The sequence below is a fragment of the Aquila chrysaetos genome, chromosome 10 (assembly GCF_900496995.4).
Source record: "Aquila chrysaetos chrysaetos chromosome 10, bAquChr1.4, whole genome shotgun sequence".
NCBI classification, from domain to species: domain Eukaryota; kingdom Metazoa; phylum Chordata; class Aves; order Accipitriformes; family Accipitridae; genus Aquila; species Aquila chrysaetos.
The window spans coordinates 43,651,972-43,677,638 of record NC_044013.1 but is presented as its reverse complement, the minus strand read 5'-3'; the positions used below and the strand labels follow the sequence as shown (position 1 = coordinate 43,677,638).

Below are 25,667 nucleotides of genomic sequence, written 5' to 3'. Positions count from 1 at the left end.
CTCATGAATTAGCTCCGAATTCAGCAATTTTTACACCCATGCCTATATAATTGCTTTGAAAGTTACACATGTCCAAAAGCATCTTGGCAAATCAGGGGGCTGCTTAAAAGAACATTTAAAACCAAAAAGTAAATATATTAAATATCAGTCCTTGAAAAATACCGCTTAGCAGCAGTGACTGAGTTTATTCCGTGAAAAGAGACATCTTCCTACAGCAAAAAGAATAAAGAAAACAACCAGTAAAGAAAGACATTGTCTCCACAAAATGAGTGGAAGTAAGGAGTGAACTTCGAACACTAGGTTACATTTCCTTATGTGCAGGGTAATACCTGCAATTTAAAATTAAATCCTGTTTTGCATTTATTTCAGTTGTTCTCAATGAAGTATTTCAGAAGGCAGGTTCTTCCAGCCAGATCTCTGTTCCACGTTAATACTGTAGTGGTGGTGCTTCCCGCCCTGCGCTAGGAGCTGTGTGAACTGAGGCAGCCCTTTTACCAACACGTTGCAACCTCTGTTATGCAAGAGACAACAGGCAGACACAAACACACAGGTGAAGCACAAGAAAACACGATAAATGACCAGTTGGGACCACCGTCCTTCAACCTGCTTTTCTCTCAGACCAGACTATCATCCTACAACATAAGTGCAATCTAGTACTTCAAGCACGCTGCAAGAGAGAATGTGGGGTCTTCTGAGGAAAAATATACTTGAAAACTATTGTGTTCCTCCAGGACATACCTTGAGCAGGTATACTGAAGCAGATCTTTTATTTGTCTGATAATTGACTGACACGTACATCACAAACAGAGCCCCTTTTCCCACTGCTGGTGAATCAGTTCTCAGAAAAACCCCAAACCAAAAAAACCCCACCTCTTTTTCCGGGAAGGAAAGTAGTCCATAGAGAAGTAGGATGTGCAGAAAGTTAGCCTCCGGTGTAACCCAGAGACAAAGCAAGCCAAAGAGAAGAAAGGAGTTCAATTATGCTCTTACGTTGACATTAATGGAAGTTGAATTAGGTCCAGCATTAGGAAAAAATAGCTCTCCAAAGCACTGGTAGAGCAAACACTGTTGCCATAACTACCTCACTCCCAGAAGCATGCCAATTTAATTTCTACAGTTAAATATTTACAGAGTAGATTGCATGTTTTCAGGAGTTGCAGGAGCTGCTTGTAGAATGCAAATGTGCAGTCCTGTCTCCAGGGTCCTCAGAGGTTTTCCAGAGTCACCCCTCACCCCCTTGCTTCATTGCTCCCTACGCACCTAGTTATCTATCAGGAAGGAGGAACAGGAGAGAGGACAAGCCAGGAGCCGAGGGTACCCACGGCGCAGGCTGGGAAGGGACTGCACCCGCAGGACACAGTCCCACAGCACCTGAGCAAGGCAGGACGGCAACAGTCACAGGTCCCACCGACAGCCCAGGCCTCACCAGACCACAAGAGGCAACGAGTCGGAGCCAAGGTCAAGTGAGTCTGGATGAGCAGGGGACAGGGCTGGACGTGGCTGTACCTGTGGCACAGCTTCAGCAGGGACCGAGGACTGGCCTCACTGCACGGGGGGCTCTTGGCCACGGGCAGAGGTCCCAGGCAGGCTGGTTCAGGCAATTAATGCCTGCTGGTGCACCCGGAATACGGCACTGCCCTTGCACCAAACTGCTCTGAGACGCTTCTACCAGTCATCACCTAAATTACTCCGAACAACTCTGTAAACTTTAATTCTACGTCAGCTATATATGACTGCAGCAATTGATATTTGTTGGAGTCCTCCACACGTCTATAGAACCACTGAATTTTCATGCTGTTTTTGCTTCCTCCCTCTCACAGTTCTGACACTGAACAAACTTGCACATAATCAAGAAAAAAACAGGCCTGCAAAGTTCTTACAATGAAATCTAGTCCAGATGCATGGAAGTAGATCCTCTGCAACACCAGGTGGAATAGTGTATTTTGGATATCTAAGCTGTTCCTAAAGACTTTCAGCAATGAGAAACAGTGCAGTCTTCAAGAAAATGTATTCTTCACTGTCTATACCATTAAAATACTTTTAAAATCTGAAACTGCTTCTGGTACTCCCCCATGACTTAACTTTAAAGAAGTATGGACTCAGATGCACGACTGTGCTTTAAATAAGTGCATGGCCAGTTAACATGGCACATCAGATGCATAGCTAACAATTGCAGTGGTATTATGGTTGCAGATTTCAGCCCCATAAATAGTCTCTATCAATATACTGTGACAAGAATTTTGCACATGTATAACGTTTATCCAGCTTGATGCCAATTTGTCCCTTAGGAAGAATGACATGCAGAGTCACTCTAAGATGAAGCCCTACATTGAGGAGATTGAAGTAGACGGACGCCTGTAATCTTGAGAGCAGACAACAGATGACACTTTATTGTTAAAACACACACATACTTATAGTCACATATTTTGCAAAGTCACTGTACACGCGCACAAGCATAAAATATGATTGGTTATATCAACACTGTACACGCGCATAAACATAAGATATAATTGGTTATACTAACTCTGTACATGCGCATAAACATAGGAAATAATTGGTTATACCAATTAAAACATGCGAAACTTGTCTCAGTCTAATTGGTCAAGATAAACTGTCGAATTGAGGTTCTTTGTGCCAAGTTCCCTTTATCGTGGAATGCACACCTGTGTTCTTCTAATTGGCATCTTTCTTTTTTTGTCTTCTTGTTTATTCTGTTCAAGGTCTTCTAAAGGCCTCTGGAATGCTCTTGCCACCGATGTTAGCTAAATATGTGTCCACAATTCCCCCTTTTTTGTTTTTTTGACAATTAACAACGTGTTATATTGTCCTTTGCAAAAACCTATGAACACAGTTAATTAAACACGGTAAAAGCAACATTATACCTAATAAAATACATAAGAATAAAAGACACACAAAAAGAGGTTTGATTAATAGCTTTAGCCAGTGTCACCCAAACATTCTTACTGTCCCACGGTGTTAAACGATGTGGATCAATCACTGGTGTCACTGTCATGCTGTTTACTACAGTCACAGTGTGTTCCATATCAATCTCAGCATAAGGTTTCGTCCATTTAGTTGGAATCCACTTTGGCCCATTTTCTGTAATGACACAAGCATAACCTCGGCCCCACGTTATTATCAATGCTTCTTCGGCATCAGCATTATCTATTTGTTTTTCAATAGCATCTCGCAGATGATCAATAAAGGACATATAAGGTTTCGTATTACCCTGCCTTATACTTGTAAATGATTGTTGTGGCTTTCCAGCTTCAGGCAAGGTTACCATTGCCTTCAGAGCTAAGGAAGCTGATTCTTGTAATGCTTCCACTGGTAGCCTTGTTTGCCTATTAACATCTGCAAAGTCACCAGTCCCCATCATTTGTGCAGAAGTGATCATATACTGCGGATCTCCTTCTGGGCGGTCCAAATTTCTTAGTGTCGCTAAATCACATAATTCTGCTTATTTCACCTTCCATAATAGACACTGAGTCGGGGTTAAAATCATTGTAGCCAATTGTGTACAGTGAAAATCTGTTAAAATTTGACTAGAAAATATATTCTCCAATAACACCTGACTAAACGGAGCAGACAGTCCATTAGCCATTACTGTTTTCCGTACTTCTTTTATTAAATCCCAATTGAAAGGTTGCTACACATTTGGGGCATTCTGCCTGACTGTAACTGGAAAAGCCACAGGATTTAGACCTTCAGTTAACATTTTATCATTTATGTCCTTCCATCGCTTTTTTATAGCTTGTCCTGGGGATGTATCTGCCTCATAGGGAGGTGCAGAGGGGATAGGTCTCTGCTCGAGAGGCAGGTTACTTAAAGGTTGATCGTTGCCTCCATTAATGACATCTCCCTTGGTGTTTAATTGTTCATCACTGTCCGAATTATTTACCACCTCGCCACACACACTTTTCTCTTTTTCCGGGGTATTTTCAATCGAAATTTGTACAGCAGCAGCCACCTCTTTTTCTGCCTTAAGGGCTTTCAATGTTTCCAGCACCAGTCTCCACAGAGCAGAGATTTTCTGAGCCTTCACGTCCCCACGCGATACAAAGTCCCAAATTACTTTTCCCATTTCTTCCCAATTTTTAATTTCAAAGACTTCTATATTCGAAGTGGGGGCACCATGGTCCTTAAGTCACTTCAGCATCATACATAAAGTATTTAAATCATATTTAACTCCTCTCACAGAGAGGATATGCAAAAGCATTTGTATAATTGCCCCTTCTTCCACAGACATCTGGGCACCCATTTTAATCCTTCTAGCCGCTCACCTTACTTCCAAACGAGCAGGGTGATTGATCTCCCGGGAGAAAGTTGTCTGCTCAGTCCAGCTGGCTAGATGATCGTTCGGCTAGAGTCTCCTCCGGACGCACTTCCAGCAATTCCAGCGTTTCCTCGGCCCGCAATCACATCGGGGTCACCATTTGAGGAGACTGAAGTAGACGGATGCCTGTAATCTTGAGAGCAGACAACAGATGACACTTTATTGTTAAAACACACACATACTTATAGTCACATATTCTGCAAAGTCACTGTACACGTGCACAAGCATAAAATATGATTGGTTATATCAACACTGTACACGCGCATAAACATAAGATATAATTGGTTATACTAACTCTGTACATGCGCATAAACATAGGAAATAATTGGTTATACCAATTAAAACATGCGAAACTTGTCTCAGTCTAATTGGTCAAGATAAACTGTCGAATTGAGGTTCTTTGTGCCAAGTTCCCTTTATCGTGGAATGCACACCTGTGTTCTTCTAATTGGCATCTTTCTTTTTTTGTCTTCTTGTTTATTCTGTTCAAGGTCTTCTAAAGGCCTCTGGAATGCTCTTGCCACCGATGTTAGCTAAATATGTGTCCACACTACATTATGAAATTTTTCAGGGTAGAAACTTTGTTATTGTCTAGCTTACATATATAAATAATGCATTACAAAATCCTTTACTTAAATTCCTTAGGAAGGACTGAAGAGTGTGAAGTCAGGGATCCTACCTAAAGCCTTCACTCTCCACCCATTTCTGCTCCGAGGCGGCACCCAAATGCCACAAAATTCTCATCCAGAATAAACGTTCACTTTGGCATCATCAGTCAGAGGATATCACTCACAGCACCATGAGATTTAAGAAAGAAAGTATGTTTACCTTGACAGATGACCACATTACTTTGAGGCATATGGTAGTCTGACTCTTTTAATGTTGCAAGGGTCTCCCTTACATGTTGGGTGCTGACCATTCCAAATGGGTTCAGATGGAAGTTATCTTAAATTAAAACTATGTTCAGTCCTAAGAAACAAGTTTTGTTTATTAAAAAATAAAACATCTTGAAAATACTTTCACAAGCATATATATACATACATAGAGACGCTATGGGTTTAGTCTTTTGGACTTAAAAACAGGCTTATCTCTGTAATCTTAGAAATAAAAAACAGTGTTTCAAATCACAGAAATCACACATCAGCGAAGTCACACATCAGCAGTAATATTTACATCATTACATTTGGTGCAAATTCAAGACAAACAAAAAGGTAAACCAGGCTTCAATAAAAAGAAAATTGTTTTTAAAATGTATGTTCTAATTAGAGGCAATAAAAATAATCTTAGAAGGTTAAAAATTATTCTGTTCTAGGTTGAACACTATTGGAGAAAAAATTGTCAAAAGCAGCAGACTCATATTGGTTTTTCAGTTACCTCAGGGGTTGAATTCACACTTCCCTAGAACACTACCATAAATAATTATTATTCATTGCTTGCTCCAGACACAACCCAAACTAGTACATTGATTACTTGAAACGAACAAGTTAATTCAATATTGCATAAATGCCAATTGTTAATTTATTTTGTTGTTCTTGATTTCAATGGGATTCTTAGAGTAAGGAAAGTGGGGTTGTATCACTAAATGCTGATAAAATTATAATATCTGAGACTAGTTTAAGAAAAAAAGGAAGAAAATCTCCATGATGTGCTTCTATTGAAAGGTCTCATTTGTCTGTGCATAATGTACTAGTGATGTTCAGAAACCAACAGAAGAGGTACTACATTCAGAAGCTGATTGCAAGAGTCCAAACAGGCTGTTGGCCTATGAATACAGCCAATGCTAAAGTTTTTACATCTGCTTAATGCTGTGCCATAAGAATCCTTCCTTTGGATAGCCACATCCCCAAAAGAACTAATCCTAGTATATGTGCTAAGCGCGGTGGTCAGACATCTTTCTTACATGACACTGAAAGCCCTAAACAGCAAACCAAACACCTTTTACTCTGGGCTGTTCCATTCTGGCTTTAGAAATATGAATAATGCTTCATTCTTCTGATACAACTATCAGATGTATACAATGGATTTTACTGAGAAGAATAAACTCAAGCCCACAGCTCCCTTATGAGGTAGGTAAGTCAGATTCTTTCCATTTTAAAGCAGAAAATTGAGGCACAGTACAGTTAAGTCCGTGACACTGCCTGAACCCAGTCCTCCTCCCCAGAAGATCACACATGAAGATGAATGAAGTAACACAGGTATACAAATGGATTGGTATTCCTATCAAAATATATAAACTTTACCTGTAACAGTTTACTTCATTCTATTGAAACACTTGGGGGGGGGGGGGGGGGGGAAAAAAAAAAGTCCTATAAAAGCAGTATAATAAAGTCTGAAAAGGAAAACATTAGGATAATGGTTTTATAAAAACCTGAGCTGAATCCTTGATGGACTCAATTCATTTCGTGAACAGAATCTCACAGACTTTTAAAAAAACATGAAAAATGAGATCATCTGATAACACTGTTGGACTGAGGCTGATGTTGCATTTGATAATGGGGCAGATTTGAAAGTATTTACTGAGCTGGCTGCAAAAACTCTGATGTGAACACAGCTTCTGCATAATCCTCACAAACATCCTGCAGTTCTGCTGCCACATCGCTTAGGGCTTCTTCTGTTAGTTGCTCTGCAAGACTGAGGGAGAGGGAGGGAAGAAAAGGAAAAGGTTCAGAAAGTCAGATTTCAAATTCCAGTAATTCATTCCATTGATATCAATGATTTGATTTGAAAAGGCAAATACTCATGTTTTTTTCATTCTTTCTACTGCTTAGCCCAAAAAAAGATCTGATATGTGTTCTGGTATGTGTTGTATAAGATATCAGACATTCTCTCCTCAGACTGGTTCATAGCAAAGGACATACTTCAGGCTTAGAAGTGTTGAGGCATCTTGGTTGCTTCCTTTTTTCAAACTCTTAGATACTAATCCTGCTTTGGGAATAAGAGTTAACATACTATGGTGCTCATCCAAAGGCCATTGAAGTAAATGGGAAGCTTCTTATTGATTTTAGCTGCCACTGAATCAGGCATTACTGACAGCAATAAAGTTTAAGGAAAAGTGTGATGAGAAATTTCAATTTTCAGTGATCTCTGGACAACAGCAGATGTTACAGAAGGGTAACATTTTTATTTAGTTACCCTTCTAACTAAAGGGTAGTTTTATTTTAATGTAAGAACACAATTTTTTACTGGCCTCTTGAAAACTTCTCTTCAGTTGTGCATGTATCCTAAATTATCAAAAAGTTAGTCTTTCTAAGACCTTTTGAGCATAGCATGGGAGTGTTTCTTTTAAACGTTGTGGGAGACTATTTTATGTAAAAAGATTTATAATGCCCTCTGGTGGTAAGAGTAAGTCAATGAAGTATGCTGGATATCAGATTGCATCTGTAGTTTGATTTCAAGTAACAATATGTTATCAGGCAAATGGCAGCAGAGGAATTCAGCTGTCAGGAAAGATTCACTGCCATTTAATCCATCTGCCAATCCCAAGAAGGTGCCAGTCCTTGAACTACCCAGCCTCACACCGATTATAAAAAGGAGCACAGCTCAGAAGGCAGAATGATGGTACTGAGAACTGACAAGGCATATTTCAGTGGTTTAGTTCAGCAGATTCAAATACAGTGGTCTAACCACAGTTATTAAAACATTTGCCTACTTATCCACAGTTGGGCAAAACCATCACCACACATGATTAACTTCACACATGCAAGTCATCTGAAATATTGCAGGACCTGTTCCTGGAAACACTGATGCAGATGCCAAATGTTACTCAAATGAGCTGATTTCAATATTACTACATCAAAAATGTGTGCAGAAGTTTAAAAATTCTTGGCAATTAAGCCTGATGTCCAACCTGCCAATACAGATAATTATGGCAAACCACTCCATCTACAACCACTGAAGTTAGATTTTGTAATTCTTTCTTAATAGCCCAGAGTTTTCTTCTTTCATTTCTCTCCTCCCATAGTCAGAAGTCTTCTGATTTCCACTCTGCAGGGAATTAATGACCCCTCTATGCCAACTCATGTTGTGCCAGTATTTCTTCAGTTCTGAAAGAACAGGACTAGCAAGGTTCAAGTTTAGCCTGTATTTCCATGCTTTTTTGGGGCTGGGACTTTACAAGACCAATAGGTGATTTCTGAAATATCTCGTACATATTTAAAATGATTTCTAGGCAATTATAGGCAATCACTCAAGCAAAGTGCAAGGAAACGATAACCAGTGATATAATTTAGTTGCTATACCTGGTACTGAGCAATCAAAATACTTATTCAAGCTTCAGTGCAAGGGTGGGTATTTCAGCTTACATTGCCCTGCTTGCTTAGCAGACATTAAGTGTGACAAACAATTTTTCTTTGCCAGGAAGTGAACAGCAGAGAGACTGTTACTTACAGCTTCTTCACCTCTTCTATTTGTACTAAGGGATGGTAAGCCACCTATGTCACACCTCCTGCAGTGAGCTCCGTGAAGCATGAAGACTTGTGGAAGAGAAAGCACTGAAATCTGGGCTAAGGCCAGTGGTCTCTTTTTAAAGAATATCTACGGTTGTTCCATGAAACACCAACTTTGTAATCCCTCTCCACAAAGATTAAAATTTGCACAATTGTTTACAGTGCTTTATTTCTTTTTCACTCAAAAAAAGAAAAAAAGTTATTTTTGTTTTCCTTTAATTTACCTGTTGATGATAGTCTTCTGAAAACAATTTCAGTTACCCTGTATTTTACATAGTTGTTTTTGTGGTAACACCATAGAAAGACATGGAAATAATCACTCCTCCAGGACATTCTGCTCCCATATCCTTTTGTTTTATCAACTACCTAAAAAATCCATGAACACCAAGTTCCAGCAGAGAAACAGTCCAATAGCTGACTGCTTGTGGCTTTCAATTTGGAATTTAAATGGCACCCTCCCCACTCCTTTCCTGAATAACGACAGAAAAACCTGTTCATCAGCTGATACATTCACTTCAAAAACACAAAGATAGTTCATATACCTCTCAGCGATCTGCCATGGATTGAAACTGCCTACTGCCTCATGTGAAATAAGCTTTAAGTGATGCTTGTATCTGCTGTTATAATCCAAGATGCTCTGGAGCATATGCTTTGGCACAGACAGACACACAGAGCACTCTTTCTGCAGAGAATTCCGAGTCAAGGGCTGCAGAATGTCATTTCCAGTCTGCAATTTCTCCTCTGCTTCTTTGTTTTCCTCAACATCACTGAAAAGATAAAACAGTTGTTAAGCAAGAACTAGATTTTCAAGTATCTTTTTGAAGGATCAGAAAATCTCTTCAAATAGTAACCATCATTTTCTGTAATGCAAACACTATAATGAAGACACACAGCTCATATGCACCACAGTTTAATGTAAGGCCAAATATTCTACTTACTTGCCATCAAAAACTTTTTCAAATAAAATGTTCACTTCTGGCTCTGTGCGTCCAATTAATTTGGTTATCTGAATTGGATGAGGAGATGTAGGTCTTTTAGCTATTGATGCAATTTGTTGTTCTAGAAGGAGGAAAATAACATTTAAAATTGGTTTTTTGGAAGAGAAAAACTACATTTACTGCAGGTAAGTCCTCACAAAGACTTTTGCTTCTTTCAAGGGGAAGTCCTTCAGATAAGTAAAGTATTGAAGGTGACAAGCCCCTAAAATGTAAATTCAACATAGGATTTCCAAGAGCTTGGTGTATTAAAGCTGAGCATTTTAGAAATCCTATCTTTAGTATAAATAGTTTGTTGTGTCAGTGGGTACTTCTAGAGAAGAGAGAAAAAAATACCACTCTAAAATGAGTGTAGTCTATTAAGCTTGGCAGTAGATCCAAGACATGGAAAAAAAATCCAACAAGACTTGGGCTAAGTCTTCACCAGTCTTACTGTGAGATTTTTCCAACTGGTGTAAAAAAACCACAGTTCCATTAAAGTCAGTATGTGATCAGACACTCAGCTCGGAAGATCAGTGTAGCTTCACTGTTGTACTCAGTCAAATAGTACAATAAAGAACAGAGCAGGGTGATGGGAAAAGTGACAAGCATAAGTCATCCTTATTAGCATGCCACTGTGGCAAACAATATTGAAGTATGTACACCTATGTATGGGAAACATCAAACTATTGTTTGGAAAGCTACCTTTCATTAGTGAACAGTTTTCTACTAATATTACTTAGGTCCCTCTCAATTAAAAATTTAATCTGATGTGAAAAGTGAGTTATATCTTTAATCTGAAGTACTTTACATTCTTTCATTTATTTTTCTATCCAATAAAAACAAGCAGGAAAAATGTGATTAATGTGAACTGGAAGCATCCAAACTATTGTGGGTTTTTTCAAGGATTAAATACTTTTTGCTGAAGGACATTGGATAATGAATTCTGTACAGAAAAATCCAGATTTTTCTGAGGCTGTAAAAAATTAAACTTGCATGTACACTGCAAGATCTAAAAACAGTATCACCATCACTTGAAAGGAATAAGGAAAGAGAAAAATCTTCTAAGCTTAAGTAATTTAATATTATCTTCTGTGTACTGCCAGAAAAACCTTAAACTGTTACGGATTCACTGCTACACTAATATTTACCTAACATTTACTCTTGAACTCTAAGCCATTTAAACTGATAGTTTATTAAAACAAAGGAAAGAAAATGGGAGAAGCAAACTAGAAGATAAATATCTGCTTGCTCCTGCCTAAAGAAATCAACAGCAGGAACAGACTTTTTCACTATACCTTACCTCAGCCTGTGAACCGTTATGAATAATTTTGAATTAATAAGCATGAAAATTATTACTGCTAAGTAATAAATGGTGTTTCAAAGGAATCAGGTCACATGAGAACACACTAAATACTCTTTTAAAGATTAAGATTTAGATTTGCCACTCCTTTTCTCAAAACTGAAGACAGGCAAGTCATGAAGAGCTTAACAAGAAAAGAAGTGAAGTGGCTTTAGGATACCTCAGACTTAGAAAGTAAACTAGCTCTCTTCTGCAGTAAATTCAAGTAGCTTACAGATGAATTGGGAGTGTAGGTACTTATGGAATATCATCTTCACTGCACAAAAATCACTACTCACATTTTGGTAGAAAAGAAAATATCTAAGTTAAGGAATGACAAATGCCTAGAAAAGGGACAACATTCAAACTTTACATTTGATGATTGGAAGTATGTGTTAAAGATTCCTATCCTTCAGCTAAGTTGCACTAGCAGTGCTTTCCATCCAAATGCAGCCCCAATAAAGGCTTGCAGAAAATGACAGCCTGTTCTCAGAAGAGATCCTTCCTTTTTAAAATACTGATTTTAGAACTATATTTTAGAAACAGTCCTCTAAAAGGAGCACTTATAGTAAAAAATGTGTCTGGATGGTGCTATTTCATCACATATAATCCAATGATTTTGATCTCAAAACATCTGAATTTAAAGATACAGATTACAGGAAAACCAAGTTGCATTAAAAAGAGACTTACCCATTTTGTCCTCCTGGCCCCAGAACTCGGAATCACTGTACGCAATCCGGGTGAATCTCCTGCGTACAGCCTCCTGGTATCTCTGGTTTTGAACATACAAAATTAATCAATCAACACATACTTAGCAGTTCAGCTATACTAGTTATCACCCAATAGGAAAGCAGGTCATGATCTTCCTTGGTCAAAGTAGGCTTATTTTGCCTAGTTAACATAACACAGAAAAGGTTATTTTGCCTAGTTCACATAACACAGAAATCTGAAATCATAGATAATAATCTTGTTCAAAATGCCATACTTGAAGACTCAACTAGTTGCCAGTACCATGGCAACTCCTCCCGTTTCAGCAGTTAGCCAAACAACTGAAGGGCCCTCATGCTGTTCCTGCCTTACCAATAGGGAATTCAAACGTATGCTTAAGTGCCTCATGTGGATAAGGACACTGCACAATGTAAGCTTCACGCTTCCAACTTATGAATGGATCTCTAGAAGTAACCGGCACTAAACTCAGTAGTTCTAGGTTATGATAAATTTCACTAAACAGGAAGGTTGAAATAGGACTTGAACCAAAAACTATAGAAAAGCTGATCAAAGAAAAATTTTTAAGAAACCAATATATAAGAAAGTTCAAGTCAAGTAAGTTATAACCTCATGAATATTTACATAGAAAGATGGATAAATAAGGACAGAGATAACCATGTATTTGTCTGACTTCCCCATGTTGCCCTGTAAAATATTTTGGATTGCTAGAGCATATTTCCTCGAGATGCTCACGCTACTAGAATACTAGGATCCTGTATCACAAAAAAAATGGAAAAAAAAATTTAATTCGTAAACATTCAAATACTTTCCAATCTGTGAGACAATCAACATAATCGCCATACCGATTCTCCCATTCACATACAATGATCTAAGCCACAAAGTCTTGAGGTGGGAAGCAAACTCAGGTCTACCAACTCTGAAGCTAGCAATAAAACCATTAGGGCAAACATTCTTCTATTCTTACATGTTTTGCTGAAGTGTAAACTCCTTCCAAGTCTTTCATTTCATACAATGGTCCAGTCAGACCTTGCTTCATTTAAGAATGTAGATACTTACAGATATTACAATTTATGGACAGTAAACAAGAAACTGGCACTAATGAGACCAACCAACAGAGAAAATCTTACTTCAATTTCTTCCATTCTTTGCAACATTGCCTCCAGACTATGTGTGTCAGCCATAGGCAGAGCCTCAGTCTGGAGTCTCTCATGCTGCTCCATACTCCACAGTTCCTGAGCAGTATCTTCCAAAAGATCATCCAACAGCTTTTCACTCAGAATATCTGCATTTGCTGCAACCTGCTATTTAAAACAAACAAACAAAAAGCTACACAGCCAATGCAAGAAAAAAAAAAAGAAAAAACACCCACAAAAATAACTGGGGGGAAAGAATGCTTACAAATCAAACATTTCTTACAGCAGCTCATGGAAATAATCCAATTGTCATTTCAACTTTTCCTTTCAATGAAAATCCAAACAAATTCTTGTTTTCCTTCTACCCACACAATAAGCCAAATCAATAAAACCAGCTTAGTATGTTCCTACCGATGAAATCAATGAATATGGAAAAAGCTTGCTACACAACTATGTTCCCAAATTGAAGGCGAAACTGTCACAGGTTCAGACATCACCCAGGAATTCAAGAGAGTGAAATGAAGGCCCTCATCTTACGAAACACTACACACACGTTTAACTTATCACACAGGAACAGTCTCACAGCAGCTCCAGGTGGTAATGAGTAAATACATAGGGTCCAGGCCACAGCTGTAGGTTTCAATTGTGTTCAATTTTACCAGTTAGCTGTGGTACAATATCACTATTCATTTACCTGTATTATTTTATGTGAAAACATTTTTTCCCCCTAAGCAACTTTATGCATTCAAGGTCACACCAAGCAAAAATATACAAAAGAGATGATGTTGGAAGGACCTTTCTCATTGTTTCATAATGTACATGGTTACAAAACAATACTTTAGAAGGCACACATGCTTGTAAAGATGTGGCTTATGTAAGTTGAAATTGCTAAGTTTGGGAAATCAGTACTACTTTTCCAGATGCATTCTGCTATATGGCAAAGATAAAAATTAATCTTAAATGTCAAACAGCTTTACCTATAACATACAGATAGAATATACCTTCTCAGCTGCATGAGTTAAAAGGTGGTTTATAAATGAAGAAGCCTTCAAATGACAGTTTGTTTCCAAGGAGAGATGGATCTTCCAAATAAAATGTAAATCCTCTCGTGATAATCAAGCTTTCTGTATTATTAGTCATTAATATTACCAGTTGAAATTTATTTAGGCATTAAATATGGTATTGTAAGAATTATTGAAGTAATCTTATCAAGTCCAGTCATGTTCAGCATGGAACTGTTACGACCATTCAAAAACAATTTAAAATGCATCTACTTGACAAGAAGCTAACCAAATAAAATTTAATGCAGTTTTGCCAAACTTCATTACAATAATTCAAGACCCACATACTGAAATGGAAATAACACTCCCCAAATGTCAAAAACTGTGTTGACTACATAAACATGACTTGCATTAAGTTGAAAAGAAACTGTGTGTTGCCCCTTTATAAATGTTTTACAGGTCTAAAGGCATCCTTCAAACAGTGGCATGAGCTTGACTTACTACCTGTGTCCTGTCTAACAGAGGTTCTAAGCGCTCCCGTACTGCCTTCTCAACTTTGTCTGCATGCTGGGTTGGAGAAGCACTTTGTGACCTACACAAAAAAGAACAAATGACAATGCCATTCTGAAACTTGGTATGACAACAATAATTCAAAAAACCCAAACACATAAATGTACTTCTTGGGGGACTGGTGGGAGTGGGGAGAAGGCCATATCAGATCTGACACCATTTATTAGCTCTTCAAAGAAAGTCATTACCTTAACTTTTGTATTTTTTTCATTTCTCCTCTGTGAAGGTCACTTAGAACCTTGACTCTTGAAGTTTCTGCTTCAAGCCATGCTAGTCTTCAAAGACAAAACAGTAACATAGAGGGTTACAAAATGCACATTCTAACAACTGAAGAATAAAATCATGTGATTCCGAGTCTTAGTTTAGAAAACTTGCAAAAAACTTCAGGGAGAAAATTAATACCAACTTTAAGACCATAAAAGCCAGGAAATTCTGCTGAGAACCAGGGATCTTCAATTATGTTTCTGCTACTGGCAAACAGGCAACTTCATGGCTATCCACAAATACTGCCTGGAGAGACAAGCTCCTGATCTTTACCATGCACACTGCCTAGTACAGATCCAGCAGCAGGATCAGCAGTTGGATCTCCTGCTTCAACTGCCACAAACAGCAGTCCCAAAGCAAACTAGATTTGGGGAGCTTTGGTCTACAGGATGCCAAATATAGTTTAAAATAAACAAAACTGCACTCTATTACTGGCTAGGACAAATATATATATTTTGTCCTTCTGGAACAGGGAAATAATATTTACCTTCTTAAAGCAGTGCTGTGAATATCCATTCTGCATACTGTGTGTTTTGTCAATGCCCTGCCTAGCATAGTTTGGCCTGTGACTCCCAGAGAATACTTGGACCTGACCCAGGAAAAAGCATAAAGCAATGGCTCTTCCCAGGCTGTATCAATGAGGCCACTTTGTGCCGAGTGGGAAAAGAATACAACTATCTGGTAGCGAGCTGTGCTGTGCCACTTGCCTTCATGGTCTGACGGCCACGCCAAATCCAGCCTATTTACTAGTCCAGATACAGCAGCATTTTCACAAGAAAGCAGGGTAAAGACGGGTTCCACTAGACTGTGAACATACCGCTTAGGTGAAATAGGTGGAGGTGTACGGTTTGGAGGCACGCAGGGTATTCTGCTCTCCTTAACAAGTCGCTTGTTCTCTTTTAGCTGGAAAGCTATAGTTGTCTCTTGAAATCGGGCATGCTTTCCTTGAGGCTGTACCTGTCTTGATTTTAGAGACTTCGGCAGTCCCTTAAAATTAGCACAATCACATTAAAAACATACATTCCAGTTGTTGAATTTTTAAAGTATTTTGCATTCTGCTTCAGAATTTGTCTTGAAGTCATGCCTGCTGGCTTTGTTGCACAGTTGATGTATGTGGATGTTTTACAACTGATTTGAAGGGAAGTACCACTATGCCTGAACAGAACATATGCTCAATCCTGCAACTCTAATTTTTGCAAACAGTTCCTATTTTTCCAGTGTTGCTCTTCATGGGGAAAAACTTCTTTTGAAATTTTCAGAACTAGACTCTATGTTAACCCCTAATAAATCCAAATAGAAGTTTTCCAAGGTAACATTTTATTCAGCCATGAAACTATAATACTGCTATATTTATATGTGCATATATAAGGACACTTAGACTAGTCCCCTCAGTATGAACTACTGAAATGCTCAACCTTCCTGCTCACAATCCTCACTGATAGCTAGATAAGGGAAGCAGTAAAGTTACATATGCATGCATTACTGTATCAGATCTGATTTTTCAAGCTGAAGGTGATACCCCAAGGAAAGGAAAAAAAAAAAAAAAAAAGGCATTTAATAAAAAAACCCAACTATTTGCAGAATTTAGCTCTTTGAAATATTCTTTAGAGAACTCATTTGTTTGCATTACAGAAGCCTCTTGCTGGTTGTAAGAACTTACCAAGAAACAGAATTTGTACTGTGAAGTTTTATAATACTTCATTGATTAAAGAAATATCTGCCTAACTTATATCCTCCTAGTAACATTAGCACAACATTACTGCTGAGCGCATTTTTCATGACAGAGGGTGACCAATAAGAGGAAAATATTTCAGCTTTAATTTCGAGTTGTAAAATAAACATGCTAATTCAAACATGAAACTAGTTTCGGTGGAAGTTTTCCTTGCTAATTCTGTTATTGTTTCTAGTTGTACAGTGCATTTCCAAGGAACAATAACACTACTTTCAAAAAAACATTTGATAAAATCGTCATAACCACTAGAAATAATGTAGGCAGATGACATAGTTTATCCCCCATGCCTCCTAGATCGGAATAAAAAAATTGTGAGGAACTACAAAGCTTGACAGTGTCTTACATTATATAACAAATCCCAGAGGACAAGTAGAAGAAAGCATAAATTCTTTTATCACTTCCATACCTGTGATTTTGCAGGTAATGATATGCCTTTCTTCTTCAAAGGGCCACTTTCAAGGATGGGATCTTTTTTTACAGCCCTAGCTCTCATCAATGCATCTGTATTTCCTTGTAAAGTGGCATTTCTCTCTGGCACAGGTGGGTCATTTTCTTCTCGGAATTTATTGTGCAATATACGAGCACAACTGTTTGCCTTCTGAACTGCTGAAATATTTGCAACATGTCAATGTTTATCTGTATCAAAAATAATAAACTTTCAACTGTAAGTTTAAAGGGGCAAGAATCATTTTTATTTCTACATTTGATACTTCTGTTATGCTAGCTATACTTAATCATGAACTTTTAAGCTCTATCATAAATAAAAAAAACAAATAAAAAAAAGAAAAAAAAAAAACCTTGTATTTCCTGACAAGTATTAAATAAATTGTCCTTCTTACACTGTTTCAATGAACAGGAGATTTTGCGTTTTGTGTGCATATACATATTTATATGTATATAGATATTTGAAAATACACATATATATGAAAATCACAGGAAAGCCTTTTGGTACTAATTGCCATATGAGGTCTAGGCAGTGATAACAAAACATTCTTTTATAGGCAGCGAGACACATGGAAACCATTAGATGCTTGTCAATATACTGTCTCTCTGGACTGCCAAAGATTAATTCCTCTCATAGAATTCTTCTCGCCCTTACCTAGGGGTAGAAAGGAATACTTACTATTCTAGTAAAAGACAGTATGCGGTATGAGAAAGACACCCCAAAGAAGAAAAACCAATTAATATAGGTTATATAATAATGTAATAAGCTATAATGGCTTTCACGGGGTGTCAAAATTGGTGGTAAATTTATCTCACAATACCTTCAGAAATAATAAAGCCCATTTCCTTTCATATATGAAGTAGAAGAATAAAGTAAACCAACTCCCAATGGTTGCATGGCAAACTAGTAGTGCAAAAAACCAAAGTCTTCAGCTTAACTATCAGTTAACATCTTTAGGTACTGAAACTGTGATTACTGTGCAGAAGACATTAACATTAATGAACTGGTAAGAATAAAACAAAGCCACCCCTCTCAAAAGTAGAGAAACTGCACAAACCAAGGAAATTTCTGAGTCAAGGCTTCAGTGTATCTTTTCACTGTAAACAGCTAAACAACGATAGCTTTGTTGGAGATTTGCTAACAGTTAGTGACTTTGCATTCAAAAATAATATATTTATACAGCATTTTCTAGGCAGATATTTGGAAATATTCTGTATGCACCATTAACGTCAACTTGTAAACTGCCATTTAGGTGTCTGTAACTGCAGAAAAACACTCTAAGTGTAGCCCACGGTAAAAGAAATGGACAAAAATATTAAGAACATGGTGATAATAGTAATATAAAGAGGCATATAAACCTGCAGGTCTATCATATCAGGGGAACAGCTGAAAAAAATGCATAACAAGGCTATGTGAATCTGATAACTACATATGGGCTGTTGCACACTTCTGACCAACAACACATAATATACTACAAAATTGAACTGCAGATGGTAAGTTATCTGATAAAAATGTATTTAATAATTCAAAATACAAACCAGTTGAGAGACTCCTGGCAGCTGGAGGTTTTCTAGGTTCTTGTCCATGCTGTCCCTTTAAGATGAGAAGTTTGTTTTCTCCTTTTGGAGATGTAAGCTGCTTTCTGGCTGGAAATGTCTCAGTGTTCCTTGGAGATTTGCCCTGAGATGCTGAAATACATTTCTTCACTTTTTTGGGTGTTTGTTTCTTTTCCAGCAGTGAATCCAGATCCTGCATCAAATATTTAGAATTTTAATTACTCTCTCAGTAAACCTGATGTAATAATGAGAAGCAAATTCAAGAGATTTTAACTAGTTGGAACTTTTTTGGTGTGGTTCTGTTTTGGTTTTTGTTGTAGTGATGATTCCTGATAGCTTGTTCATGCAGAAGCTTCTTGATATTATTAACTTAAGTTTACAGAAATTGCATTTCTGTATTTACAACTGGGTCCAGCAAATTGTCTGCTTGCAGCATGTTCAAAAAGAAATGGACACAAAGGCTACAGACAAAAAAAAAAAAAAAAAGATGACCACATGACTATGGTAAGACAGACAGACACTTCTTCTGATGCTAAATCCAAACTTAAACAACTCTACCTCCCTTCCTGTTCCCAGGCAGTTAGCACTGTTACTGTTCTCATAAGCAGTTCAGAGCAGTAAAAATAAAACCACAGCTCTTACAGTTAGAACAATATTTTAAGGAAAATAAAATATCTTATGGCTATTTTATCAGTTGCTTTTATTAAAATTAATTAAATACTGGTTTCATAATAGTTCAGGTTACATAGGTTCTTACCTAAAATAAAATAAATCTTGTAGGTAGGAACTGCAGCGGGAAACATGAATCAGAACTTTTCTATTATACCAACAACATGTTTTAAGACATCAGATATCACTAACAAAAGCCATTTGAAGGGCATAGAGCTTAAGTAACTCTTGTAGCTACAACTTTATCTTCTGCCTGGACAATTCTGCACCCACCACCACATGCGAGTCTCAGATGCTCATCACTAATCCTAATGATGAAAGCATGCATCGCAAAACAATAAACATGTAACTTACACCAATGTATAAAATGCAATTCTTTCAGTTCTGAAAATGGAATATGAATCAGAAACTGGTGCTTTGTTACCACTATCACTACCAGTCCTCATTCTACCAGGAGAACCAATAAAGACAGGAAGAACAGCAGCAGGTAGAGTTGCATCCTAAACATGGAAGCTATTTTAGACCACCATTATTGAGAAATGTACTTACACACTAGAAAATATGGCCTTTAAAAAAAACCAAACAAACAAACAAGAGAAAGATATTCTGCCGTTTCGTGAACACACAATATAGTTTGCAGTCTCATATTTCACTACATCTTTTCTGCCTTTGCAAAAACAAAATGTTTTTTCCTACCTCAACTTGCAGCAAAATGTCTATGATAATGTCAGAAATGGAAGAATCCAATTCTAGTTTGGCAGAACAGAGAGACAGTTGTCGAATGAGACTGCCCAGTTCCTTGTAGTGGGCAGGAATCTGCTGCTCTGTTTGATCTGTAAACTGATTGGCAAATGCCTGCAAGGCTCGTACAGCTCCTCTGTGTGCTGCTGCCAATCTGGATACTGCTCGAGACTGGAAAAATGAAAAATAAGTGCTTTCATAACTATAGTTTCTATGAATACTGATACTATTCAAAGAATTGTTGCCAAAATTTCATAGAGAAACACTCAGCATGGGATAATTCTGATTGATACGAGGCCATTTGTGCGACAAAACAAAACAGGCATTTAAGTCATCTAATAAAGGTACTACACAACAGTACTCATATCAAGTATCATGCTAGCTTCAGATAAAATAGCCTGGTTATAACATATTCTGATGTTTCTACTACTTATGCCAACAGAGTACTGTAGTCATGGGCTTGACCCTAACATGCAACAATTGCACAAACATAGAACATTCTCCATCCCCCAGTTTTTGTTAACAGAAGAAAATACAAGTGATGGAAAAGCACAAGAGAACAACAGACAATACTGGCCAAACACTAGGCATGATCTCAGTACTATCTTTCTGAAAGACACTGGGCAAAGAAAATCGGAAAGGAGGCTAATAAGACTGAGAGATATCAACAGGATGTTAAAAAAAGTAGTCAAGAGTAGAACAGTGTTATTCAGAAAAGGAAATGGAATGAAGAAGGAATTAGAACCCACATGAAAGCAGAAGACCAACAGCCTTCCTCTCCAGTTTACTGTAGACAGATAAGAACTGAGGAGAAGGAAGCAGGAAAGGCTGTATCAGACCAAGTAAGACATACTTCTGTGAGAATGAGATGAAAGGTGCAAGATACAAAGAAAATCTCCCTTCTGGAGAGGGCTCGGGTGTACCCTAGACAATCAAACTCAGTTAGGTAGAAAACTTTCTGTCAATAAGTTACTCACAGCCTGAAGGATAATTATGTCTTACCTTTTTGGTATGTTTGATTTTATGAGGACTCAGTTTCTCTAAATCATCCTGAATTTCTTTTACCTGTTTATCAAGAAAGGGGGGGGGGAGGGGAAGTCAGTCAGAATTAGCTCCACATCTATAAATGAACAACTAATCTTCACTGTAACATCTGAGTGAGAGTCCAAATTTTCCAACAGTGATGCTCATCTCTCTGTCCAGTCATGAGAGAAATTAATCACGCTGTTCAGATCTGAACTAGAATGCCACAGAAGTTCATAGATAACCCCATCAAATTTCTTGTTTCAGTTCATTTCTGTCAAATTCATCACAATAAACTGGCTACTATACATCCCAATTTAAAATGCTAGTTCCTACCTGTTGCTGGAGTACATACAGCATCCGAGCTGACCGTGCAGCTTGTTTCTGTCTCCTAGTGCAAAGTCGTTGCTCTTCATCAGGACCTAAAATTTCTCTCTCTCTCCCTAAAAAGCATGAAATGTAAAGTTTTATGTCTTGATTTAACCTGTGAAAATCCTGATTAAGCCATGATAACAAACATAATTTAGCAATAAGCCTCTTTCATGCAGAACCAATACACAGTGTATCATATTTTGCAGGGCTCCCTCGAAGAGTAATGCAAACTAGTTATTTTAACTCTACATCATACTTCCATTTAGAATTTGACTAAACATTCTTATACAATATAGCTTATTGGTTACAGCTTACAGAATCACGTGACTCCTTAGTTTTATGACAAAGTTGCAGGTAAAGCACTCAAAGGTAGGAATGGTTAAAACTCCAGCTAGTTGTTACAAAAGAAGCGATGCAGTGTATACTGCGGCTGGCTGGGATGGAGTTAGTTTTCTTCACAGTCTCCAGTATGGTGCTGTTTTGGATTTACAACTAGAACAGTGTTGACAACACACCAGTGTTTTGGCTATCGCTGAGCAATACATGCACAGCACTAAGGCTTTCTCTTTTTTTCAACTATGCCCTGCCAGTGCATAGGCTGGGGGCGTGCAAGAAGCTGGGAGGGGACACAGCCAGGACAGCTGACCCCAACTGATCGAAGGGCTATTCCATGCCATGCTCAGCAATAAAAAATGGAGTTTTTTTGGGGAAGGTAGCCATTGCTCATTGCCCTTTGCCTGGGCATTGGGCCTACTTGTGGGAGGTAGTGAGTAATTGCCTTTGCATCACTTGTTCTGTTTTTTACTTTCTTCTTCCTCTTTCCTTCTGTTACTAAACTATCCTTATCTCAACCCCTGAATTTTCTTGCTTTTAATCTTTCTATTCTCTCCCCTGTCCCACCAGGGGGGAAAGGAGCACAAGCCTGTGGTGCTTCACTGCCAACCAGGGTTAGCCCAAAACACAGTGTCAGAAAGCACATTAATCATGCTACTGCACAGCCATAAATTAGGTGAGTCAGACTTGTGAAATGAAATTTTACCAGCTGTTGCCCCCTTTCTCATCACTGATAAGAATATGGCTAATTATGATACTGTTTTTTGTAGTCTGAATATCTAGCCAATAGGCCTACAAACACCAGTATTTTTTCACCAATGTTACTAAATAGCCTACCACTAATTTACTATCATTGCAGGTTGGATTGGAACTCACCACAAACGCTCAGAGATAATAAACCCTGATACTGCTTAAACTGGCTAGCCATTCTAGCTTTTATTTGCTTTTCAAAAAAGTAGATGGTTCTCAAAATTCCAGAACTGAATACAGATTCCAATCCAAGCCAAAAAACAGAAAGAAAAACAAATCAACAAACTACTGTACATTTATATAACATAATTATTGTTCAGTCTTACACCTTTTTTAGTCAGTTCTTCAATTTTCTGGACATAGCTCCTCAATTCTTTTTGCAGCCGTAGGACTTCCTGCACATTTTTATCTTCTTTTTTGTTTACATTTGGCTTGGGGTCCAGTCCTGTGTCATGGGTGGGTGGAGAGTCCAAAACAGCTGGTAGTAGCTTTCCCTTATTTGGTGTGTAGAGATAAACTTTAGCGCCAGAGGTGGTAGTCTCCACTTTGGAAGGCTGACTGAGTTTCTGCTGATAATTCAAGCAAGTTTGAGACTTCAGTGCATTCTTATTTTCTGGACTTTCAAATACCTCAGTCTTCTGCTGTTGTGGCTTCTGGGCCAACAATGGTTTATTGACAGCATCTCCAAACACTTGTTTCACTTGCTCTTCAAGATGTCTTCGCTTTATGTCCCTTTTGGCTAGCTGAATAGCCAATTTTAGTCTCTCTTCAGATACCGCTGAAAACATGCCAGAGCTTCTTATGCTGGGGTCCTCACTTTCAGCTAGATCTCTCTGATTGTTGGATGCCTTCAGTTTTTCTATTATAATTGGACGGGGGTTAGAGAATCTGAGAGCCAAGTTCTCTGGAAGTGCAGGAACACTTCTATTAAACTGGAGCTGTTCCAAAGTGTAAAAAAAAGCTGATGTTACACAGAACACTTTACACAGGTGACGTACCTCTAGTGTATATCAGTAAGGAAAATGGATACTCTTTCATATTAGAATGTATTCTGTCATGATAGTACTTCTTCAAGGCATGCAAGGTATTCTGTCCACTCAGACAAATGCCAGTTTTCAAAATTATTTTGAATTAAGCACTTAGATCATCTTGTAAATAACATTAGGCACTTACCTACAACTTAGCATGGGCACCTTAGGGCAGGTACACACATTGAAAAATCTGCTCCAAAGTGACTGGGCAATGGACAATGAATGCCCTTATAAAGATTTTTTTTTTTAAGAGTTCTGACAATGAAATTAATGAGTTATAAGAACAATTAACATTAGTAATATAAATGGGTAGGATTATATCATACTGGTTTAGTAAGGCAGTACTAAATTTACAAAGGTAACAGAAGGAGAAATGATGAAGGAGATGCATGATGAAGGAGAAATGGAAAGCTGAAACATGGTACCACAATAAAGTTTCTAGGTTCTGTTTCCATGTAGTAAAGTAAGAGGTTAAGATAGTGTATTGATTTAGACTGGGATAGACTTAAATTCCTTTATAGTAGCTAGTATGGTGCTATATTTTGGATTTGTGATGAAAACAGCGTTGATAGCACACCGATGTTTTCATTATTGCTAAGCAGTGCTTACACGGAGTCCAGGCCTTTCCTGCTTCTCACACCGCCAGCTTTTGCTTTACCTATTAAACCGTCTTTACCTCAACCCACGAGTTTTCACGGTTTTACCTTTCCAATTCTCTCCCCCACCCCACCAGGGGGGAGTGGGCAAACGGCTGCGTGCTTAGCTGCCCACTGGGATTAAATCACAACAGACAGGTAAATAATATTTAGATGTAGTTTCTGATCTACACCCTTACAAAAGGACAGTGTCAAGATTATGTACGACAGCATCAAGAAAACAAGTATGAAGATTCAACACCCACTAGTGGGCTGTCTCAGGAAGTAGGTCATAACCATCTTTTTGCAACGATCACAAATTAAAACCAATTCAGCACTGCTGCAGAAGTCAGATAATACCTGTGTTTGTAAAGCCTTTGCTTCATTCCTGTATAGCTGAGTAGCGAATGCAAATGTAGCATCAGACATAGTTGGCTTGCTTGGTCCCATCACATTGGCTTGATGCTCAAAATCCAGTTATTTGTCCTTTGCTTACAATTACAACTATGAACATAAGAACAACCATACATTATTTCTGCCTCTCAAAAGCAACCCCAGGTCTGATGTGAATAACAGATAGAGAACCAACCTGAGGAGCCACGTAGAAATGGAAAATGTATTGTGTACTCACACAGGTGGTCCACAAAATTGAGAGTACAGTCCCACCATTTAAAGCAAAATTTACAATTTATATCCTTCTCTTACACACCCCCACGGAGAACTGAGGAGCACCGTTACAGACTATGGGGCTCACACTACGAACCGCAAGAAGACTGCTGCAGAACCTTTATAGCTCTTACTTGCCTAAAAGGGAAATAGGTGACTGCAATAAGAAAAGACAACAGACTAGCAAGGTAGCCTAAGGCAGTGCTCAAGGCAGCCAGGTCTGTACAAGTTAGTGCCAAAGGAAAACAGATCAAGGGCACGCTCATACCTAAACTTCTTCACAGAGAAGCATTTAAAATAAAAGCGATGTGTGGAGACAGCCAGAAACTTACGTCTCCATCACCTGCCTCTGAGAATTAAAAAACGAGTAGGACCCGACACATAACGCTGTTAAAACTTTCTATCGCGACTGAACCACAAACTTTGTCTCCGCGCCTCAGCTCAGCCGCAGGCACCTCTCTTCTGGCCTCACACGACCCCGAGTCCGGACGCCTGCTTGGCCATGCCTGCCGGCAGCTCTCGGTCACGACGCGCCCCTCGCGAGGGGGGCTCCCCTGCGGTGCGACCCCCCTCCAGCCGCCCGCAAGTCAGACCCCACCGGCCGACCTACCTCGCCCCCCCAGCCCTGTCGGCGACAGCCCGCGGCGGCCGCTCCCGCCCCCGCGGCCCGCCGGCGGCCTGCTCCCCGCCTCGCCCTCACAGCAGCCCGCGCGGGCGGGCGAGCGGGCGGGCGGAACCGGCACCAGCGGGCCGGGCCGGGCCGGCCGGCCGGCCGCCCTCCCTCCCTCCCTCCCTTCCTTCGCGGCAGCGGGCGGCCCTGGCCCACGCCAGGACCTACCGGGACGCCGTTCAAACCCGCTCCTGGCAACCGCCGCCGCAGAGGCCGCCGGGAAGCAGCGAGGCGGCCGGGGCGGTGCGGA

At 38.9% G+C, this 25,667-nt stretch overlaps 1 protein-coding gene across 9 annotated transcripts; it reads right to left on the bottom strand.

Moving 5' to 3' along the window:
- Nucleotides 1-5,306: 5,306 nt before the first annotated feature.
- KIAA0753 (KIAA0753 ortholog) lies at nucleotides 5,307-25,665 on the bottom strand. 9 transcript variants are annotated; one of them, XM_030029057.1, is made up of 16 exons: nucleotides 25,586-25,665; nucleotides 24,442-24,585; nucleotides 22,744-23,353; nucleotides 21,297-21,403; nucleotides 20,940-21,002; nucleotides 19,893-20,108; nucleotides 18,510-18,720; nucleotides 16,933-17,132; nucleotides 15,612-15,781; nucleotides 14,719-14,805; nucleotides 14,465-14,552; nucleotides 12,954-13,127; nucleotides 11,788-11,869; nucleotides 9,720-9,840; nucleotides 9,324-9,548; nucleotides 5,307-6,967 (listed from the first exon to the last, which is right to left on the bottom strand). In XM_030029057.1, the coding sequence occupies exons 2-16, from the start codon at nucleotides 24,529-24,531 to the stop codon at nucleotides 6,850-6,852; spliced, it is 2,562 nt and encodes an 853-aa protein (XP_029884917.1). In that variant the 5' UTR covers nucleotides 24,532-24,585; nucleotides 25,586-25,665; the 3' UTR covers nucleotides 5,307-6,849. The 9 variants fall into 9 exon arrangements, 8 of the variants coding, with proteins under 8 accessions (XP_029884917.1, XP_040982956.1, XP_029884916.1 ...); XR_005933492.1 differs by lacking the exon at nucleotides 9,720-9,840 and having other exon boundaries at nucleotides 25,586-25,660; XM_041127022.1 differs by lacking the exon at nucleotides 5,307-6,967 and having other exon boundaries at nucleotides 8,934-9,548; nucleotides 12,954-13,124; nucleotides 14,462-14,552; nucleotides 25,586-25,663.
- Between the last annotated feature and the right edge of the window lie 2 nt (nucleotides 25,666-25,667).